General features: G+C 33.1%; 1 protein-coding gene across 1 annotated transcript in view; it reads left to right on the forward strand.

Annotated features, from left to right (window-relative positions):
• Positions 1 to 22,923, forward strand: part of LOC148611775 (uncharacterized) — a 94,474-nt gene that overhangs the window by 65,430 nt on the left and 6,121 nt on the right. Inside the window, 10 exon segments of the mRNA XM_088595324.1 lie at positions 1,817 to 2,083; positions 2,773 to 3,036; positions 6,919 to 7,203; positions 8,681 to 8,809; positions 10,114 to 10,149; positions 12,289 to 12,404; positions 15,276 to 15,346; positions 16,134 to 16,312; positions 17,351 to 17,459; positions 20,482 to 20,652. Coding sequence (XP_088451450.1) covers positions 1,817 to 2,083; positions 2,773 to 3,036; positions 6,919 to 7,203; positions 8,681 to 8,809; positions 10,114 to 10,149; positions 12,289 to 12,404; positions 15,276 to 15,346; positions 16,134 to 16,312; positions 17,351 to 17,459; positions 20,482 to 20,652 — 1,627 coding nt within the window.

A 22,923-nucleotide genomic window follows, 5' to 3' on the forward strand; every position in this document is an offset into this window, starting at 1 on the left:
TGTAATTAATGAAACTTAGCCTTAGTATACATTCAGAAAATAAATGTGTTTATTAAATGAAAATCTTGTTGGTGACATGTTGGTGGTTATCAGCAGTATTCAGTTTTGATTGTGAGCTATGGTAGTCTTGACTTTATTGCTGTTGATGACCACTGGTATGATTTTCTCTATCAATAATTGTCCCCCGCAACGAGAGGACATGGAAATGACGGGTGTCCTTCTGTCTGTTCGTCCACGTTTCCACACTTTTTGGGTAATGCTCCTACCGAATAAGTTAGTTTTTGATATGTAGCCTTATTATGAAGAGTTATAGATTAAGTTCTGGTTTGGTAATGGTTGAATGTTTTTTTTACCAATGTGTAGCACACTTGGCCCTTCTGCGATGTTTTAGAAATATATGTGGATTTGTAACCGAGAACAACATAATTTTTTGAAACAGCAAATAATTTAGGAATATGTCCTTTCAAACGAGATTTCACCACGGTCCGGGTGTCAAAAGAATAGGCCAGCAGCAGCGCTAAGCTTGTCGTAAAAAGCGACTAAATAGTGCTCAGAACCTTAGCCGGGGGCTATGGCGCTCTGCCCACAGAGCAACTGGGTTGTGTGCCCCAGGTGGTGGAATGGGGTACCCCTGGTGTGTTACATGCTGGGGTTGTCAGGCTATAATACGGAAAACCTGACCGCAAACCATAGTGGTGCACCGTGTTGGGAAAGATGCCACGGTCCTTGCACGTTAAAGAACACTAATGTGGTATTCTCCCGGAGTAGGAACCATAGGGCTCTGCCACAGGAGGCTAAATTGCCCAACCCTAACCATCTCTCCCAATTTCCAGTGGCAATCAAAATTTGTCGACCCTATTGTCCTTGTGTCCCATCCCTTTTTCATTTCATCATCATTTCATGTTCATTTTATCATCAGTTTCATGTTCATCATCTGAATATAGCTGAAATATTGCTGCTCGGACGTTAAACCCCAACAAACAAACAAACATTTCAAACGAGATTTCAGTTTATTATGTCGTTATGTAGTGTAAAGAGAATTCAAAAGTTTGGGGAGAACTAATTTCCAAACAAACTTGTGGATTTTATGTTTTGAAGTAAATCTTTAGAATTTTTAATTATTCACATATAAGTAATGCCACTACAAGAGTAGGTTGTATTGCAATAAGCTTGCTGTCTATCCAAAACTGCGGACAATATCTTTGTAAGATAAATTGACATCTTCTTCATGGAGCAAGATGAAGATCCTGCAGTATGTCTTTCTTTGTATTGATTGTTATGAAGTTTGCAAATCCAATACAAGTAAGATAAGTCTTTACATTTTGTTTCAATGTTGAGAGAAGACATAAAGGACTTGTGGTTGTTTAGGATTTCATCTTTATCAAAAGTAGTACGTTTGTATGTGGCATTACCTGGGATATTACTATCAAAGTTGCAGACTAAGTTCGACTTTTGTTACGGTTGAATGATGTTTGCAGAAGTTTTTTTGCAAAAAGTCACTTGAAAGACTGCAGATGGGAAACGCTTTCAATTTATGACCACCCTTATAAAATACTCAATTTTATACTGAGTTATATGGTAAGAAAAGATTCCTGTAAGGATTTAGTGTGCTCTTTAAAGGCAAAAAATAGCCCTTTTTATGGCTTTTGGCATATATTTAAGAAGTATAGCAAAGAAAAGATTTTAATTTCTGGGATATTCTTTTTTGTACATGTCATCAGATATTCATAAGGCAAAAATTGAATTTCAGGTGAAACATTCTGGGTCTCTTGGACTTCTAGTTCTTTGTTGTGTTTAAGCATCTTTGATATTTCAGCTTGTAATCCTACATTTTGGGGAACAAACTGTGCAGAGACCTGTACCTGTGAATTTGCTAATACCCAATCATGTAATAATGTTGATGGAAACTGTACTTGTAACAGTGGATGGGAGGGGGCTAACTGTACTGATGATATTGATGAATGTACTCTCAATGCAACAATCTGTGCTGGTACCCCAAATACTGACTGTCAGAATACTAATGGCAGCTTTGTATGTAACTGTAAGACAGGATACCAGGAAAAGACTGTTGGTACTTGTGGAGGTAACTTGTTTTAAGTTCTTTTCTTTTTTCATTGTCATTTATATTAACTAATTTATACAATGGACAAAATTGATGCATATAGCTTTTGCATATCATCTAAGGAAATATTCAAGTTATAATTTAATACCCAATATTGTACAATAAATGTGATCTGAGGAATATTTCTTATACATAACAAAGATTACTTGGATACATATGAAATAAAAATTATTTGCAATATTTTACAACATCATACTTTTTCCTTGTTCAGTATATGTAATCATCATAATTAATACCTCTATACAAACAAGTGGGTGGTATATTGGAATCACCTCGTCCGTGCATATATCAGTCCATACATATATTACATCAGTCCATCCATCATTCAATCTGACCATTTATCCATCCATCTGTTCGAATTTCATTGCAATTATCTCAACTGCCAATTAATAAATTAAATTCAAATTTGGTATGTTGATTTTCATAGAAGGCACTGTAGTCAAGTTTGGATGCTGTCTTATATCAACTTCCTATGCAAGTGGGGTTATACTTAAAATGACAAAGTGTGCAACTTCATGTTTTTATTTGTTTTGTATTTTAGGGAATTTCTTCATACCATTTGTCAGGAACTTTACTTGAAATTTTTGTTCTTCTCCAGTTCACACACAAAAAGGCTTATAAATATTCAATTTAGTTTATTATTATTTTAGAATGTAGCAATACTACCTTTGGAGACAGCTGTAGTCAGCCTTGTATGTGTAACATGACCAACACAGCTGATTGTAACAATGTTAATGGATCTTGCATATGTAAAACTGGTTGGAATGGTACCAACTGTGATGAAGACATCAATGAATGCAGTAATCTGACACTTTGTGATGGCATACCCAATACATCCTGTCAAAATAATAATGGTGGTTATGATTGTGTATGTGATTCAGGATACACCAAAAATGCATCAGATCTTTGTAAAAGTAAGTTCTTAATGAGAAAATTTCTTACATTTACAATTTCCTCCAGGACTATTTCTAACAGATTTCCATTTCAATGAGTAGGTATTATATTGTAATTACCTTGCTCATCCATCTGTTTGTATGTCTGTCTGTCTGTTCATTAATTCACCATTCTGTCTGTCATTCCACCTTTTGTTCTGTTCATCTATTTTTCGTTTTGTTATCTTGAATCCCTATTGATAGATTAATTTCAAATTTAGTATGTGTCTTTACATAAATGGTGCATAATGGGTATGTTGTAAGTTGTTTTAGCTTTTGTGCAATATCAACTTCCAAGGTTGTGAAATTTTACTATTTTTAAAATTCAAATATAGGGTACGATAAAGAAAATGTTTATCTTAGCTGCCACTTGATGAATTATTTTAGAAATGTGATGTGGTGTGTGGCAAATTTATATAGATGGGGCAAACAAGCGGTACGTACCTAGCACAAAAATGTATGCAACTTAATATTTAGTTGTGATGGGTGGTTATCTCACTAGATGTGATTCATGTAAATTTAGATGTGAATTCACCAAATCCATACATTTTTTCCCATGACATAATAACTTATGATACTTCTTACACTAACAATGTTGCTGAATTCCATCAAGAAATGAACCATTTATATGTTATAAAATATAAAGTACTTAAGCTAAGATAAAGAGAGAGATGCAGACTTTTTTATGTCCAGAGCAACATCTTTAATTTAGTATGATCAGTATGTGTGTGATAAAGATTATGCAACACCAGTATTTTGTAGTTACTTCATGCAGTTCTTACAATTTTAAAGGAACATTAATCATGCATAAGCACAATTCTTAAACACCAATCTTTACAGACAGGATATATTATGGTAATTTCTATTAATGCCATTGTCTGGTGTCTATCAAACACACTTGACACAATAAAACAAAAACCCTCCAAGCAATTTCCATGAAACGTTGAACTAATGATTTCTATTTATGTGAGCTACCTTTAGAGGTTTATGACTTTTCCTATTTCCGTTTTTGAGGACTTAGGGGGGGTTTAAACATTCTTTAACAATATTTTCTTTGTTTTCATTTTGCTCCCGTCTATTTCCATAAATTGTTGCTGAATTGTTTATGTTATTTATGGAGGCCCCCTTTCATTGTTTTTTATAATTGCCAGTCCTACAATTTTGGTCATTTCCCTATTTGGCTATCATGTCAGAAACATAACTTCTATATCATGCTGTGCAATTAGATGTGTATCTTAATCTAGGGGTCTCAGTGTTAGGGATGGGCTGAGTTTTGAGTATTAACCTCATTCAGCATAGACTGTCATTCATAAATATTCAAAAGTATAAAGACTTTTTTGAAACAGACTTAGCTAAAACTGAGGAGCCAGTCATGTAATGATAGTCAGCTCTTTATTTTAGCAGAATAAAAAACTCGTATAACAATTATTTCATGTACAGTCCCTGTATGGCCATGGGATAAGCTTTCACTTACCCCATACCCCATTGCCCCATACCCTATTCCCTGTTGCCCCATGCCCCATTCCCCATAGCCCCATCCTCTATTGCCCCATCCCCATTTGCCTCATACCCCATTCCCTATAGCCTCATTCCCCATTGCACCATCCTCCATTTCATCCACTTATTTCCTGTTGTCCAATGCCTTTTTCCCATTCCAAAAAAGAAAAGAAAAAGTAAAGTAAATGTTTTATCAAACACATATAAAGCATTAGGATGCAGAAAGTTTTGTGCAATCAATATTTATTTTAGAATCTCTCCAGTGAGCTCGAGAATTACCGAAATCACATGATATTTGCATTGTTTACATGTGTTATCGATGTTTCGAGCTGCATGAGAAATAATCATGCAAAATATTCTTAAAACTATAGATATATGTATAAATTGTGAATAAATTTAATTTCCAAAAGTATTCTTAAACATGTTAAAATTGTCCAGATAAGGTTTTTGTTGAGTGTTGTTATTATACATTATGATATGTTTCAAACCAAATTCTTAAAAATGAGATATTTTTGCAAATTAAATGTGCAAACACTTAAAATTAGCTTAATGGTCTTATATAATTGTTTAAAATGTTAAACTTTTCAAAATAAACATCATATGTGTGGCTGTGGCACATCATTTTCAATCAAGTTTCCCAAAATTGATATATTTCTGCAGATTGTAAGAGTGTGAACAGTTTTAGTTTCAATAATGGTCCAAAATTATTTTTTAAAATATTAAAGATGGCAATATTAGTATCTAGTTGGTGATTGCGATATTCATATTTCAGTCAAAAATCTTCAAAATGACATATTTTTGCAAAGTGTATGTTTGTGAACACTTTTAATATACATGTACCTATTAGTCTAAAATTATTGTAAAAAAATGTTAAAATTGTGAATATCAGTACTATGTTGATGGCTGTAATACATTTATTTCAAACCAAATTCTTGAAAATGAGATATTTTTGCAAATTGAATGATTGCGAAAACTTGAAATATACTTAATGGTCTTGTATTATTGTTTAAAATGTTCAAATTATTTAAAAAAAGTATCACGTGTGTGGCTTTGACACATTAATTTTAATTAAATTTCTCAAAAATGACATATTTCTGCAGATTGTGAGGGTGCAAACAGTTTTAATTTCAATAAAGGTCCAAAATTATTGTTAAAAGTGGCAATATTTGTATCTGGTTGGTGGTTGCGACACTCATGTCAGTCAGAAATCTTCAAAATTTAATATTTTGAAAAGTGTATGTTTGCGAACTCTTTTAATATATCTATAAGTCTGAAATTAATGTAAAAAATGTTAAAATTGTCTATATCATTATTATGTTGATTGCTGTGATACATATATTTCATACCAAATTCTTGAAAATGAGACATTTCATTTTTTGCAAATTGAATGAGTGCATACACTTTAAATTACCTTTATGGTCTTAAATTATTGTTTAAAACGTTAAAATTGTCAAAATAAGCATCATATGTTTGGCTGTGACATATTGATTTCAGTTCAATTTCTCAAAAATGACATAGTTCTGCAGATTGTGAGGATACAAACAGTTTTAATTTCAATAATGGTCTAAAATTCTTGTTTAAAATATTAAAAATGGCAATATTATTATCCTTTTTGAAGTTGCGACGAATGATATATTTCTGCCAATTGAAAGGGAATCAACATTTTATTTTTTTTTAATGGTCTTGTTATTATTGCTCAATATGTTTAATTTGTCAATATTAAAATCATACGAGTGTCTCCGACACATTATTTCAGTACAAATTTTCAAAAATGATAGAAATTGTATGAGCGCGAACATTTTCAATCTATAATGACCAGAAACTAAATATTGTACAAATGTACTTCCAGTTAATATTAACAAAATGCAAATAAATTAATAAATGAACTGCGACACCTGTAATCATTAAAAATTACTCTAAAACGAGCTTTTTTTTTTTTTTTTTTAAATTAAAAAAAAAACTATTTTAATTGCTGTCATACAATTATGATAGATATGTTGCTTGCAGAAAAAGGCAGAAAAATTTGTTTGATTGACCAATCAAATTTATTCTCTCACCTCATTCCCCATTGCCCTATTCATTTACCCCATTCCCAATGCCACATTCCCCATTGCCCCATCCCCCATTGCCCTATTCCCCATTTCCTCTGCCCTATTCCCCATTGCCCCAATGCCCATACCCCATAAAATGGGAAGTTTATTCCCTACAGGTACTGTATACATGATCTTTAATTATTTTACATGTTATATGTCATGATTACAAAAACATTGCCTCCAGTTCACTTAATTGAAAAAAAAATATAACTGTCAAGATCATGTAAATTCAGTAAAAATCCTAAATGTCTTTTTATCAATAACTTATATGTAGATATAAACGAGTGTACATCCAATTCACATAACTGTACCAGTAATAGCAACTGTGAAGACACCAATGGAGGTCTTACATGTACATGCCACTCTGGATGAAAAGGGAAGTCATGTGATACTAATATCAATGAATGTAATGCCTCTCCCGATCCTTGTGTAGATGCCGCTAATTCAACTTGTATCGACAATGATGGATCTTATAATTGCACATGCGTCAATGGCTTCTTGAAAAATTCCTTTACAAACCAGTGTGAGAGTGAGTCTGAAACACTTTATACAATGGTGGGTTGGTTTATGATATCCTATAATCTAACCAAATGTAAAAATTGTCATACTTTAGTAATCTCATATTAATTTAACAAATTTAACATATATACATTTCATGGTGGACTTGAGTGCTATGGTCATTTTAAGCAGAATTTCAAAATTTGTAAAAATTTCAAAGACAGGTTTTAAACAATGCGAAAAATATTTTTTAAGTGAGAAATCTCTTAATTGTTCATAGTTTTTGCACAATATTTCTGCTGACGTGCTTAAATAAAATTTGTAGTGCCAGGACAGGAGCATGCATTATGCAAGCATCTATAGTGGTCCTGGCACATACCAAGTTGAGTGGAAATAATCATTTAAGTTATTTCATCAAGTTTTACATTTAGTTATTTCATCAAGCTTTACATTTAGTTATTTCATCAAGCTTTACATTTAATTATTTCATCAAACAAAAAAAAAACAAAACAAAAAACAAAAAACAAAAACAAAACAAAAACAAAAAAATTACACACGAGTTGTTGAAGGGTTTCCCAAAAGACAGGTAAGTACCTTAACAACAGGGAATTGGAGCAGAATGATACTCAAAACTTTACTTCATGTGTTGTCAGTGTACATATTAACAGTATTTTCTGTATAATGTTTTTGTTTTTGTTTTTTTTTTCATTCAGATTTCCATGGTCCATGAAATTATTGAATATTCACATTAAAAAAAGACTTACAAAGTATGCATTCTTGACATCATTAATCATGATAATTGTTTGTTGGCTTCTAGTTAAAGTGGTATTGCAGTCAGTTAAATGACAGGCACTTTCACCTATAAAAATATATCTTAACACAGACATAGTTAAAATCAGCTGTTACCGTACGCTACACTGCCCACGTTTTGCCAGGAAGGAGAATACTTGTCCGTTCCTCGTTAAAAAGTTAGAATTACCACCTCTTAAAAAAGTTTGTTTTTTTGTATCCTATGATGAAATTAGAGGGAGAGTTGGGCAATGTAGCATATCTTAGATAGACTAAACATATATAACTGTGGTTTAATGTATGAAATTCGTATAGCTTAATTAAGATATAAGGTGACAGTGTATAGTCAGTGAAATGACGTAGGTCACCAACCTTGCAACGTAAATATCATTATGAATTGCAGCTTAGGTCATATACTTTGATTTTGATGTTTTTGAATTTTCTTCTATTTCGATGCTTTGGAAAAATTTTTTTGCCTGGATTATTAGACCTGACAGATAATAATGCAGACTGGTTGGGAAAAGTTTATTATTTTAAAAATTTTGAGAGATATAAGATAATAAATTAATTTTCAATCTTTTGTGGGAAATTTGCTTTCAATTTTCTGCTGTGTTTATTTTATATTCACACTCAGAGCTGGTATGATCTTCTTTCAATGATTTTAAATAGAAGCTGCTGACTGTGTCACTTACATAATGCATTTGTTTTTATAACAAAATATTTAAGAAATTATATATGTTTTATTTCAGACATCAATGAATGTATGAATACCAGTAGCCACAATTGTGTTGAGAATGCCACTTGTATTGATACAGATGGTGGCTACTACTGTATCTGTGACTCTGGGTTCAGTGGCCTTGGAAATACGTCCTGCAATGGTAGGTATTGTAATATCATTTATGCACTTTTACTCATTGCTTAATACTAAAATGTGAATTTTTCTTACTTTTTTCATGGAATTCGAAATAGAGCCCCGTGCAGGTCTGGGTGTCAAAAGAATAGGCCTGCAGCAGCGCTAAGCTTGTCGTAAAAGGCGACTAAATAGTGCTCAGAAACCTAGCCAGCGGCTAGGCGCTCTGCCCACAGAGCAACTGGGATGTGTGTCCCAGGTGGTGGAATGGGGTACCCCTGGCATGTTACATGCTGGGGTTGTCAGGCTATAATACGGAAAACCTGACCGCAAACCATAGTGGTGCACCGTGTTGGGAAAGATGCCACGTTCCTCGCACGTTAAAAAACCCTGCTGTGGTATTTGATAGGAGTAGGAACCTTTGGGCTCCGCCACAGGAGGCTAAATTGCCCGACCTTACCCATCCCTCCCTTTTTCTAGTGGCAATCAAAATTTGTCGACCCTACTGTCCTTGTGTCCCATCCCGTTTTTCATTTCATCATCATTTCATGTTCATTTTATCATCTGTTTCATGTTCATCGTCTGAATATAGCTGAAATATTGCTGCTCGGACGTTAAACCCCATGGATTAATCCATCAAAATAGAATATTATAGCATACATGGTCGTATAATTCCTATGTAAATATTAGTGTCATGAAGGGTTAAGTAAAATAATGCACCATTAATCAATAATATAATGCACCATTACTTACAGTTTGCAAAAATATTTGTGAAGTTGCCTTTCTTTATGTTTGGACTTAATCGCTAGTTACTTTCTATTAGAGTTAACATGTAGAGAAAACGTAAATTGTCTTTATCATATCTTCACGGGTGTTTCTAGAAAAGCAGAGGACGCTTACCCTACTGGTGCACCTGGTCCATGCTCCCAGTTTTTAGTGGAGTCCGAGTTGCTCATTTACTTTTGTTACTTTGTATGTATAATTTTAGTTACTTTATGTTCTTTGTTGTGTATGTCTGTTTTCCATGTCTGGTCTTTGTCCCTGGATTACATTCTTTTGATTAGCGCTATAACCTTGGTTCCCTTGATAACTCTTTCACCATATTTTACATTCTATTATAGAATTAAATGTTTGTGAAACTACAGCCAAATGCTGTTGACACAAATCTCCGAGTTTCCTAAACCACAACTGATCAACATTTACATTATTCCATGATTTTCTTTCAAACAATTGAAAGTAAATGTAGGAAATCTTTTAGCAATCATTTTTTTTTAATTTTATTAATTATGTAGACACTAAAACATCCTTTCTTATTTTCTTCTTTTTTTTCAGTATCTGAAGCTATAACTACTTATGCACCAAATACAAGTAAGTTAAAGTTATACCCAGTTTGAGTAGGGTATACTGAAACATCCTGTCTGTCTGTCTGTCTGTCTAGTCATTAGTCTGTTCCTTGCCTACATATCTTATAAGTGCATCTCATCATAAAATGCTCTGTGGATTTCTTATTAAATTACACTGGAAAATTAGTTAACATAAATGTCATCTGATGCCTGCAAAGGCAGATAATCCAACATAATAAAATGTTAAACCGTCATAAGAATAATTCTTCCCAATTTGTTCAATGAATTTTGATGAAAGTTTTAGAATTTTTACATCAATTGTGAGTATGCATGAATACAAATGATTAATACTGACATTAACACAGCAAGAGATCCCCCAACTGAATGGTTTGAAATGATTGATGTGCACTTAAATGGAAAGGGGGAAGGCTTGCTCATTTTTCAAAAATGTCATTTTTTTAAATCACACCCATACTGTGTTAATTTTTAGAACTGAATCATCACTCAAAACATAAGATTTGTGAAGCTTAGATATCTAGTAAATGTTTAATATTAAACGTTTGCCAAGTTACCATTGTATTATATTGATGTATCTAGTTTAATTTAAATTGTTGCCCTGCTTCCTTTAATTGATTTTTGTCACATTTAATTTTGGAGATTGTTACCTTACCTTTTCATCCTTAATTTCCTAAACTGTATAGGAATTACCCTTTTCTTTGCACCTCCTTTCAGTGCCACTGGGCAGATCCTCGGCCCGATTGTTTATACTGATAAACAAAAGGCATCTATGAATTGACATCCAATACGGCTGAAACTGAGCAGGTGTCCATCTCTGATCAGTCAACTACAAATTTATGCTTTAATCTTGGGAATTTCATTAAATTTTTTAGGTCTAAATCAGATTAATGAAACATTAATTAAAAAGTAAAAATGGATATATAAGATATTTAAGCTGTTTTGCTTCTCTGAAGACACCCATATGCAGCATTGTGTACATACAGACAATACAAATATTGAAAAATATTGCATGACACTCGGGGAAGTTGTTTATTTTCAGTCTGGCACCGAAAGTGTTAAAAACAAGCATTTTCATGAAGTCGGACAATATAAATGAATCTCTTTGAAATTGCACCAAAAGATGATACACCATAAAAGAAGTGCTGGAATCAATTTTTAGAGACCTGAACTTTTTAGGAATAATTGGTCAACCAAAACAATCATCATCCTGATATTTTTTTGGACAATAATTGGCTAGGCTATAAGTGAATGGTACTCTTAACGTTTATAAAACAAAATGCCATACTACCAAAGTAAGAATGGATTTTTTTTTGGGTTGTGACTTGACCTGTTTAGGAATGTGTAGCCAGAATCAAGTATGTACAGATAATAACCTAATTATAAATGGAAGCATCTCTTTGAAATTATACCACAAGATGCCAAGCCCCTAAGGAAAGCTGGGAATAATTTTGGAGGTTGCCCCAAAAGAGACCATTAAGATTCTGGTCAAATTATTTTCCTGTTTCAAATATTATATCACAATGAAAATTCAGAACCGCATCAATCTTGAATCGTGTGTCCATTCTTGCCCCAACTATTCAGGGTTCCACCTCTGTGGTTGTATCAAGCTGCACCCTACATGAAGCATATTTTTCAAATCTTATCTGCTAATTGATTGTTTCTGGAAATAATAAGTTTAAGAAAATTTCAACACACTTTTGGTTTTGTGTCTTATTAAAGTATACATACAATATAGCGAGAAAAAGTATGGTCTATATGTAAAAGAGACAACAACTCCACCGCGATGTAAAAATCAGCCCAAGACCCCATTGGTCTTTAATGAACAATAAGAAAATCCTCATACCACAGGGCTGGTTGCAGCTGGCCCCAAAACATCATTATACACAAGTACAGCCAAAGAGTTGCACCTATATACTTAAGTAACATGAAAAATAAATTAAAAGTATGAATGCTCAGGCTAATTTTGTAATTGTATTTTGTGTACAATAAATACACAATATTGTGCAAACAACAAAATGAAATATGTATTGGATATTGTGAATCATGAATCTGCATTTCAACATTAAACACTACACCATAAATCATTTTTCCTTGAGTAATAATTCTGTTTATACATTGAATGTATTTAAGCTTATTTTATCTTCAGCTGAAGTAGCAGTTCAAGTTCTCTTAACACTTGATTATCCAGTTAATGAAAATGATGATTTGACCAATGAAAATACAGACTATTATAAAAAGTTATTTACTGACACAGAATCAGGTGTAAGTAATCCTGTGTAATCACATTGAGGTCAGGTAATACATGCTATATGAATTTTGAAGTATTGTTTTGTTTTGTTTTTTTTTTCTTTGTTTGGTGGTCTAGGGATTATCTTTTACAAGATGTATTAATCATATTGTAAGGTCATCACTTCAGGTCTTTTTGCTAATTATTATTATATTTTGTGTTTGTTTGTTAGTCTTGGGAGTGTTTTTTTTCAAAAGTTTTTGTATAATTATATTGTAAGGTCATCACTTAAGATCTTTGTAATAACATTCTTTTGCTAACTATTATTATTTTTTTGTTTGTTTGATAGTTTGGGGATTGTCTTTATACAAGTTTTTTTAATTATATCGTAAAGTCATCACATAACATTTGTTTGCTACTATGATGCATTAGTTTCAGTCTTGCAATGTACTGAGATGTGAGAATTTTTATACTATAAAAAAACTGAGACATATGTATTTCATATGCTATGTAAAACACCTGAAAAAAACATTTGTCATGTTTCTTTGTGGGAGATTTATCCATCATTGAAAACGAATCTCTGCGTAATATCCTTTCTAAAGGTCCCAAGTACCGTGAACAATTCTCCATAAATTGAATTATAACTTTAAAGTTCTTATGGATGCCTCGGAGGACTACGCAAGAAAAAGAATAAAACGAGAACAAGAAGACATTGATTCTCTGTCAGAGTGGTAAAAAGTCTTGAGGTCTTTAGTTTTGAAACAAATGAAAGTTTCAAAAAGGTTAATGAGTGCCAGTGTTACATCATTTTTCAAAGACACCGATGTAGCAAAACAATTGTCTACTATACATTACAAATATGTTTACGTACCAGCAGACAAAGCCCAAAACAACATTGTTTTTGTCTGCAAAACTTTTAAGATCCAATGTTTATTATCAGAGATAGACGTAGAAAATAATAGCAGTGATCAGATCTATACTGCTAACACACTCTCCAAAGAAGAGATTGTGGAAAACCATAAATCTGTGCTATCCTCTTTTGGTCCCTCTACCAAGGATGATGATTGTGATTTACCGTCTATGTACTTGATTTCTAAACTCCACAAGAATCCATACAAAATATATTAATTAGCTGGATCTGCAAAATGAACCACCAAACCTCTTTCAAAACTTTTAACTGCTATACTCACAGCTGTCAAAGAGGGTCTGCAGTCCTACCACAACACTTGTTACTCCTGTAGTGGTATTATTTCAATATGGATCCTGAAAAACTCAGAAGATCTTTTGGAGACAATCAGTTCAAGACTATTATCAGAATATAATAGCTTGGAACCTATGATTTTTTCCAACACTATATACCTCTATTCCCCATACTCAGCCCCGTACATGTCTGGGAGTCAAAAGAATAGGCCTGCAGCAGCGCTAAGCTTGTCATAAAAGGCGACTAAATAGTGCTCAGAAACATAGCTGGGGGCTAGGCACTCTGCCCACAGAGCAACTGGGATGTGTGCCCCAGGTAGGGGAATGGGGTACCCCTGGCGTGTTACATGCTAGGGTTGTCAGGCTATAATTCAGAAAGCCTGACCGCAAACCATAGTGGTGCACCATGTTGGGAAAGACGCCACGTTCCTCGAATGTTAAAGAACCATGCTGTGGTAATTGATAGGGGTAGGAACCTTTGCGCTTCACAACAGGAGGCTAAATTGCCCAACCCTACTCATCCCTCCCTTTTGACTTGTGGCAATCAAAATTTGTTGACCCTATCATCCTTGTGTCCTATCCCATTTTTCATTTCATTTTAATTTTATCATACATAGTTGTTTTTTTCCAAAAAGATGGTATACTTAGATACAAATATATAGTTCTTGGTAGAGATTCCTCATACTTTGTAAGAAATAATTCCGAATCATCTTCCAACTATACAGAAGATGATGGAATTTTTAATCGATAAAATATTTGTCCAGTGTGGTGGACGCATTTTTTAACAAATGGTTGGCATTCCAATGGGAACGAATTGTGCTTCTCTACTTGCTGACATATTCATTCATTCTTTTGAGGCTGACTTTACAGCAGATCTGATCCAAAAGAAAAAATATGGTTTAGCTAGGTCCTTTAATCTCAGTTTCTGCTATATAAATGACATATTATTTTTAAATAATCCTAATTTTGGGGATTTGATACATCGCATCTACCCCAAAGAACTTGAGATAAAGGATTCTACAGATACTGTGAAGTCAGCCTAATATCTTGACCTACACTTAGAAATCGATGTTAAAGGAAAGCTATTGACCAAACTTTACGACAAATGTGATGATTTTTCATTCAGAACTTTTCTTTCATCTGTGGCAACATCCCTTCAGCACTTGCATATGGAGTGTTTATACCATAACTCAAACATTATGGCAGAGCTTGCGGAAACTACGCAGACTTCTTTATCATCTCTCCCGGACTTGACTTTTTATGAGCAACTCGGCGGGTGTTTCTAGAAAAGCAGAAGACGCTTACCTTATTGGAGCACCAGGTCCATGCTCCCAGTTTTTAGTGGAGTCCAAGTTGCTCATTTGCTTTTGTTGCTTTGTGTGTATGATTTTAGTTACTTTGTACTCTTTGTACTGTGTATGTCTGTATTCCATGTCTGGTCTTTTCCCTGGATTGCATTCTTTTGAATACTGCTTTAACCTTGGTTCCCTTGATTACTCTTTCATATGTTTAGGATCAATATGAAAAAAATAAGAAAAACATAAGGTAACTATTTATTTAGCAGTTTCATATGTATATGGAAATTATTTGTTTTCATATGTTTTCGTATATACACAAACGTATTTCCATATTGGTCCTTAATGTGAACTTTTCTAGCATAGAGCTTTATACATGTATTATCTTGTACATATTAAATTTCATTGTAGCTAAAAGAATATTACAGTAGTTATAAAGCAACAAAAGACAGTTTTGTCAAGGTTATTTTGTATAAAATAATGTAAGTAGTAGATGAGGACTAATATGGTGTTGGTACCCAATTTGTCCCAAGTTTGACTTGTCATATATTCCACTTTCATTGTGATAGTACATTTTTTATGCAACAAATTGTTTTGCTATTGACATATTTTCAATTTTTTTAGATCTATATATTTTCATTGTTCCACATCGCAACACCAAAGGTGACATATAAATACTGGTGTCTGTCCATCTGCCACACTTGAGTGAAACGACTCAAAGGATTTTTATTTTCAAATTTATAGGATTATAAGTCACCATATGTACTTGATCGTATTGTTCCATCATTTTGATTTGTCTAATTTTACTGGAGTTATACAATTTTGCTACATTATATGAACACTTTGTAGATGCAACTCTTTGGGAATCCCTCAATAGATTTTCTTCAAATTTTGTAGGATTGTTATTCACAATATGTAGTTGATAATATTGCACTGCCATTTTTATTAGACAAATTTTACAGGAATTTGTACTTGTTACACTATATGAACACTTTCTGGATGCAACTCCTTGCAAAGGATCAATAGATTTTGTTCAAAGTTTTTAGAATATTTATTCACAATATGTAGGTGATCATATTGTTTGGTGATTTTGATTCCACAAATTTTACAGGTGTTTTGGGACTTTAGCTTTTCACCTTTTGTAATCCTTAATGGCAAAATGATAAACAGTGTTCATGACCCTGTGGTGATGATTTTCTAAAAGTTTAATAAGTATGCAGAATATAAACATATTGGCATTTATACCATTAACACTTTTTAATATTTTAGCAAAGGAAGTTTGATAGCAGATCACGTTGTTGTTATGAACAGAAATAGAGGTGGCAGCCAGAATAATGTTATAGCTGCTAGCAATAATCTACTGAAGACAGGTGGTGGAAAAGTAAATATTAGTGGAACACCAGCTGGTGCTGAATATGCTTTATTGACAGACGACAATGGAAATAAAGGTTAGTACCAAGCATCACACATGAGGCAAGCGGTTAGATATACACACAATGAGAACATATTATCAGACAGACATGCAGTAATAGATCAGAAAACTGAATTCTTAGTGGAAGTAGTCTTATAATTGAAATCAAAATTAAAAATTAGCAGTTCAATAACAAAGACAGAATCAATAAGGAACTATTTACAGTATCTAGATCTAGAATGTAGATTTTTTCTTTTTTTTTAAATTGACAATCATTAACATAACCTTTCTTGTCCCTTTTTCAGCTTTCATCCCATATTTAGCTCACCGGGTTTAAGGCAATGTGAAATATTGCCATCACTTGGCACACATCATAATTTGTCGTAAATTTTTTCTTTAAAAATCTTTGAAAAAATCTCTGAAACCACTCAGTAGATTATTACCAGACTTGGTCACCAGCGTCCTTAAGGAATCTACTTTTACAATTTTGTTGATTGTATTGATCAATCATAAAACATGGCAACAAAACTATTTTTAGACCTCAGAGGAGGTCAAGTCACTAATTTCTACATATACTTTATAAACCATTAGAGCTTTTGGAAATAAATGTGACTTTCCTTCTTCTGCTTGGTCAACTCTACAAAAGTCTGGATCAAATTGAAGTTGTAGGATGACTCCTTGTAAGAGATATTTAGGCAATATCTCGAAAATTGTAAAAGATATAAAAAAACTTTTATTGATGAAATGGTCCCTTTGATAAACCCTACGAAAGTCTACATTGGGTCAAGTTCTTTGATGTCTCCCTGTTAGTTACTGCCATTGAAAAGGGAAGAGTGACATTTTTTGCAGTTTTAAGCCAATATTTAGAAAATCATTATAAATAGAAAAAAACTTTCAATTAATGAAATGAATGTAACTTTTCTAAAACTTTCAAGGTACTGTATTTGGTGCATTGAAAGCCAGAAATACTCACTGTAGTTTATTGTGTACTAAAGGAAGTGAAAACCATGTAGATTATATATTCAAAAAACTTAATTATGTTCATTCAACTGTGCTATTTTCAAATATATTCTAGTTACTATGGACCCAACTACATCAATCTGTGATGTATTTTACCAATTCAACACCTGTCCAATCAACCAAGGATGTACTGTAAATAGCACTAGCCAGTCAGCTTATTGTGTGTAAGTACTGTTCACAAGAAAATTGTGTAAAATATTTATGGAAAGGTTATATTGAAACAATATTTACACGACACGGTCGGTATTGAGTTCGCTTTGACATCATGTGATATCCATGATGCTTAACCATGGCAATCTAACTGATGTAGTTTTCAATCTCGCATTTCGTTGGACAAATGTAATAGCAACCGCAAAATTAAATTCTCCATTTGGGCATTGGTGTCTGGAATATTTTTGATTACATTTATATATTGAACAATCTTTTATACATTGAATAATTGGAAATAATCTACTCGCTGAACCAATAAAATAATTGAAATACAAAATACATAGTACAGTGATCTCACATTTCGGTATTAACAAAGCGAGCATATGCGTTGGCTATCTTTTTTAAAGATAGCGCTTGTTTTATATGACTCTGAAAAAAGTTAATGGTAAGGTTTCTTGCTGACCCTGTCATTTTTGACCATGTACACTTGTTTTTTGTGTGAATTAACTTGAATATTAAGGTATATGTATTTATTCTAGGGATAGTGGTCCCAACAGTTTTTGACTTCAGGGAAATCAAAATAGAAAAATAAACAAGCATATTATTAGCTATTTGTTAATAAAATCTAATAAAAGCCTATGGATGTATATAATATTGTTTCTCAATACTCTATACCACAAATGTCAGGCTGGGATAGATTTTTGGGGATAAAATTTAAATGATGGCAATGAGGGCCCATAATAACAAGCATTTTCATGATGTCCAGACAACATTTTGAGTATTAGTAAATAATTCTTAAAGATTGAACCACAAGGTGCTATACCACCAAGGGAAGGCTTGGATTAATTTTAGGGTTTTACTTTGTTAAGAAAGAAAAAAGGAGAAGAACCACAAATGGCTATATTGGCCCTGTTAAAGTGACAAAACTAAAGTCTTGAGAAACTTCTAATTATATAGCCTAACATGAAGATATTAAGTTAAAAGATTCGAAAGTTGTATTTAGAACCAATTTTTTGTGACATCACAACACATGGCAGTTCTTTGTAACTCTGCATTTATTACTGTTTGGTTGTCCTTTTTTCAAAATTTTGATGATGTGGAAGAGTAATCAAGGAAACAAAAGTCATAGCGGTAATCAAAAGAATGCAATCCAGGGACAAAGACCAGACATGGAAAACAGACATACACAACAAAGAACATAAAGTAACTAAAATTATACATACAAAGTAACAAAAGCAAATGAGAAACTCTGACTCCTCTGAAAAGCTGGGAGCATGGACCAGGTGCGCAGGTAGAGTATGCGTTTTCTGCTTTTCTAGAAACACCTGCCGAGTTGCTCATAAAAAGTCAAGTCCGGGGTAGAAGAAAGAGGAAAGGAAAAATATGACACGTTGAACAAATCAGTTTTTATGGCGCAAATGGATACACCGTAGTGATCCACGAGTTCATGATGACCATCATAAAACTTCCATGGTAATGACTTCAATCTTGTAGCAACATAACCTTGTTCCAGAAGTTTATTTGTTAGAATTCTGGCGCGATAAAAAAAGTCTGCGTAGTTTCGGGAAGCCCTGGCATAACGTATGGGTTGTGATATGAAAACTCACAACGAAGGTGCTGAAGGGATGCTGCCACAGATGAAAGGAAGTTGACATTTCTGAATGAAAAGTCATCACGTTTGTCGTAAAGTTTGGTCAATAGTTTTCCTTTACCATCAATTTCTAAGTGTAGGTCAAGATATGAGGCTGACCTCACAGTGTCTGTAGTATCCTTTATCTCAAGTTTTTTGGGGGGAAGATGCGATGTATTAAATCCCCAAAATTAGGATTGTTTAAAGATAATACATCATCTATATAGCGAAAACTGAATCAAAGGATCTAGCTAAACGATATTCTTTCTTCCGGATCAGATCAGCTATTAAGTCAGCCTCATAAGAGTGAAGGAATGAGTCAGCAAGTAGAGGAGCATAATTTGTTCCCATTGGAATGCTGACCGTTTGTTGAAAAACGTGTCATCTGCATATGCTCTGACCAACATAAATCAAAAAAAAAATATAAAGTTCTTCACACATCTCTTGACCAATAAAACGTAAAATTATGAGAGTCAGAGAATGTGGTAAAAATGGAAAGTAAAATTCTGTCATTCTTAACAATGTAATATGTACAACTCAGATGTGTAAAATGAAAACATTTCCTCTAAAGTCTCTGAATTATACCCTTTTTAAAATAAGATTACATTTTGCTGTATTAGAATGTTATGTATTATATTTGTTTCCTTTTAATGTTCTTTTTTTCACTTGTTATGAATGCATAAAAACGTTTTGTTTTGTCATTGTCCAGATTTGATCAGTATGAAAAGTAAGGAATTTTAAAGGAAATTGTTATATGTATGTGTAACTTTAGTTAAAATGGAGAGAACTTCTGTCGAATACTGAAAAGATACAACCCTCCTTTTCTTCAGTGTTAAACTTAACGAGAAAACCTAGCGGATAATGACTTGTTGCAAGATGATATTTTGTTCCAGTGAAATTTCTGAATTGTTTCTGAACCCATCATCCATTATTTACATAACAAAACTGCAATCAGATTGGTCGCTAGCCATGGGTTATAGATCCTTCAGCGATCAAATATTAAATAGTATCATGGAGTTGTTCAGGGACTGTTTGGGGATAGATTTATGACAAAGTTTAAAATCTAAGCACTGTTTATTCACCAGTTATATTTTGGTGCAGTGTTAATCACCATAAATGTATGTCCCCTTTATTAAAATAAGCAATGTATGTTTGTTCGATTACATTCTTTTGATTACCGCTATAACCTTGGTTCCCTTGATTACTCTTTGAAAACAAATTCTGATTTCATTACACCCATTAGTCACGCCGTGGCATTGTTAATTGAGAGATATAATCGAAAGTACATTTTCAGTATTGCAGATTGATCGTGAATGGAGGATGTTAAAAAAATGACATACTATTTTGTTACTTTTTCGACAATGTCCTTCCATTACCTTATATGTTCATTTGTTTGTTATTTTCAGACCACTTCAAACTACAGATAACTTTCCTTTGATAATTGGTTTAGGAGTGGGTGTACCCTTGTTCTTCATTGTAGTGGTATTAGTGGTATTGTTCTGTGTTTACTATAAAAAAGAAAGGACTACTAAACATGGTGATAATGATGATGATGATGATTATGATGACTACGATAGGTAAATCGAATTTTTTAGGTTGTAAATAGCGTAAACAAGCGCCACTATTCATAAACCTTTTGACAACTTTTTGCACAAAATTTACAAGTAATGTATAACTATAGCATTATCTGTCTTATCCATGTTTTGTAAGTTCTTGTGCATTTTTTCTCTGATGGTATTTATAAGGTCTGAATTAGTGTAAGGAATCAGATAAAAATCTGTAGTAGATTAATAGAAATAATCAGAGGCACCTGTCCAATGCGATTTTCGATTAAAATCGGACCTACTTCTGGGGGATTTAGGTCTTGATGTGTTCTAAATGCATAAACCTTTCAGTAATAGTATAAATTGCTAATTTAACAATTGCCATTTTATGTATGTAAGTAATGTGCTTAGTAAGTTTTTTAATGAACCTAAAATATTTCCATACTACACTTTTAAGCTCAACTGTCCAAAGGCCAAGTGAGCTTATGCCATCACTTGGCATCCATCACAGTCGTGGACAATTTTTCGAAAATCATCTCCTCTAAACTACTAGACTGACAGGATGTAAATTTGGCATGAGTTGTACCTTAGAGTATTGTACACATAATGAGTGTTGGAATTGATAGACCTTAGAAAACAAACTGGCTGCCATTACTAAAAATAGAACATAGGGGTCTGAAGGCATTTATTTGCAAAAACTAAAAAAAACGTTGCCTTTACCAAAATTCTGGCTCGGGTTCTGTTTTTCCGCATCAAGAGATGGACCTATGCCGAAATTATAAAAGTGATTTGTCAACTGATGTAGAAGATATGACCTCTTGAAACAGCTTTTTAGCAGAATTTGCATGTACAACTTTGAAAATTTTCTCAAGAACCATTTTACAGAATTTAGTGAATGTTGACATAAGTGATCCTTTGGGTATCCCACACAAATGACCGTTGGGATTATTGATCCAAGAAAAAAATATGGCCCTGTTGCCAAAAATAGAACATAGTGATCAGAAGGCATATTTTTTAAAATAACTCAAAAGTTGTCGTCTTTAGCAATTTCTGGCATGGTAATATTGTTCAACATCATGAGTCAGACCTACAGCAAAATTTTCAAAATAATTCATAGGAGTTACGGCCCCTGAAACTCTCTATTTTGTTATTTTTTTGCATGTACAAATTTGAATCTCTTCTTCTCAAAAACCATTTTACAGAATTCAATGAAAGTTGGCATATTCGTACTTTAGGGTATCCCACACAAATTGACAGTTTGGGTTTCTGGTCTTGGTCTGTTTAAAAACATGCCTGCAGTTACTAAAATAGAGCATAGTGGTTGGAAGGCATTGTTTTGCAATTACAGGAACCATTACATTTAGCAAAATTCTGGATGGGGTATATTATTTAACATAATGAGATGGACTGATACTGAAATGTTAAAAACAATTCACCTGCCGATGTAGGAGTACCGGTGTACGCCTTTGAAAATCTTCTTCTTTAATACCATTTAAGATCATTCAGTGTAAATAAGGATATCTGTTCTATAAGGTATGTGCTCAAAATGACTTGTGATTTTTAATCTGTAAATAGATATTGCTGTCATTACTAAAAATGGAGCATAGGGGTCAGAAGATTTTTTTTAATTTTTGCAACTAATTCAAAAACCACTGCCGCTGCAAATTGATATTGCAAATAGCTCAAAAATTGTTGTCTTTAACAGCATTTTTGCAGTGATATTATTGTTCAGCATCATGAGAATGACCAATGCCGATATTTTTAAAAGATTTGTCTACTGATGTAGGAGTTTCGGATCCTGAAACAATTCTTCTTTTTTTTTCCGAATGTACAATTTTGAAAATATTTTCTAAAACAATTCAAGGTCATTTAATGAAAATAAGCATATTGGTTCTTTAGTGTATTGTGCTGGAAATGACTTGTGATTTATAATCTGTAAATATGTAAAAATGGCTGCCTATACTAAAAAAGAAACATAGGGGTCAAAAGATAGTTTTTTTGATAATAATTCAAAAACTGTTGCCTTTAGAAAAATTCTGGTTCAGGTCATAAAAAATGCCATTAGATGCATTTCCTGCATTTGACAATTCAGTTAATTTTAACTCAGCCTGTCTCATTCTTCAAATTTTTTTCAAATAAGCAAATGGTAAAGCAGGTGAGAGATTCAGGCTCTCTTGAGCCTCTAGGGTAATTGCTTGGATAGACTTTTGTTGCTGATCCTCTATCATGGCCATGTGGCCGGATCTTGTCAGTTATGCTCGAAAAGATTAGAAACAAGCATAACAGAAAACAAAAATATGGTGC

Source organism: Perna viridis, chromosome 7, assembly GCF_037379345.1.
Source record: "Perna viridis isolate PV_CMFRI_1.1 ecotype Kerala chromosome 7, ASM3737934v1, whole genome shotgun sequence".
NCBI lineage: Eukaryota > Metazoa > Mollusca > Bivalvia > Mytilida > Mytilidae > Perna > Perna viridis.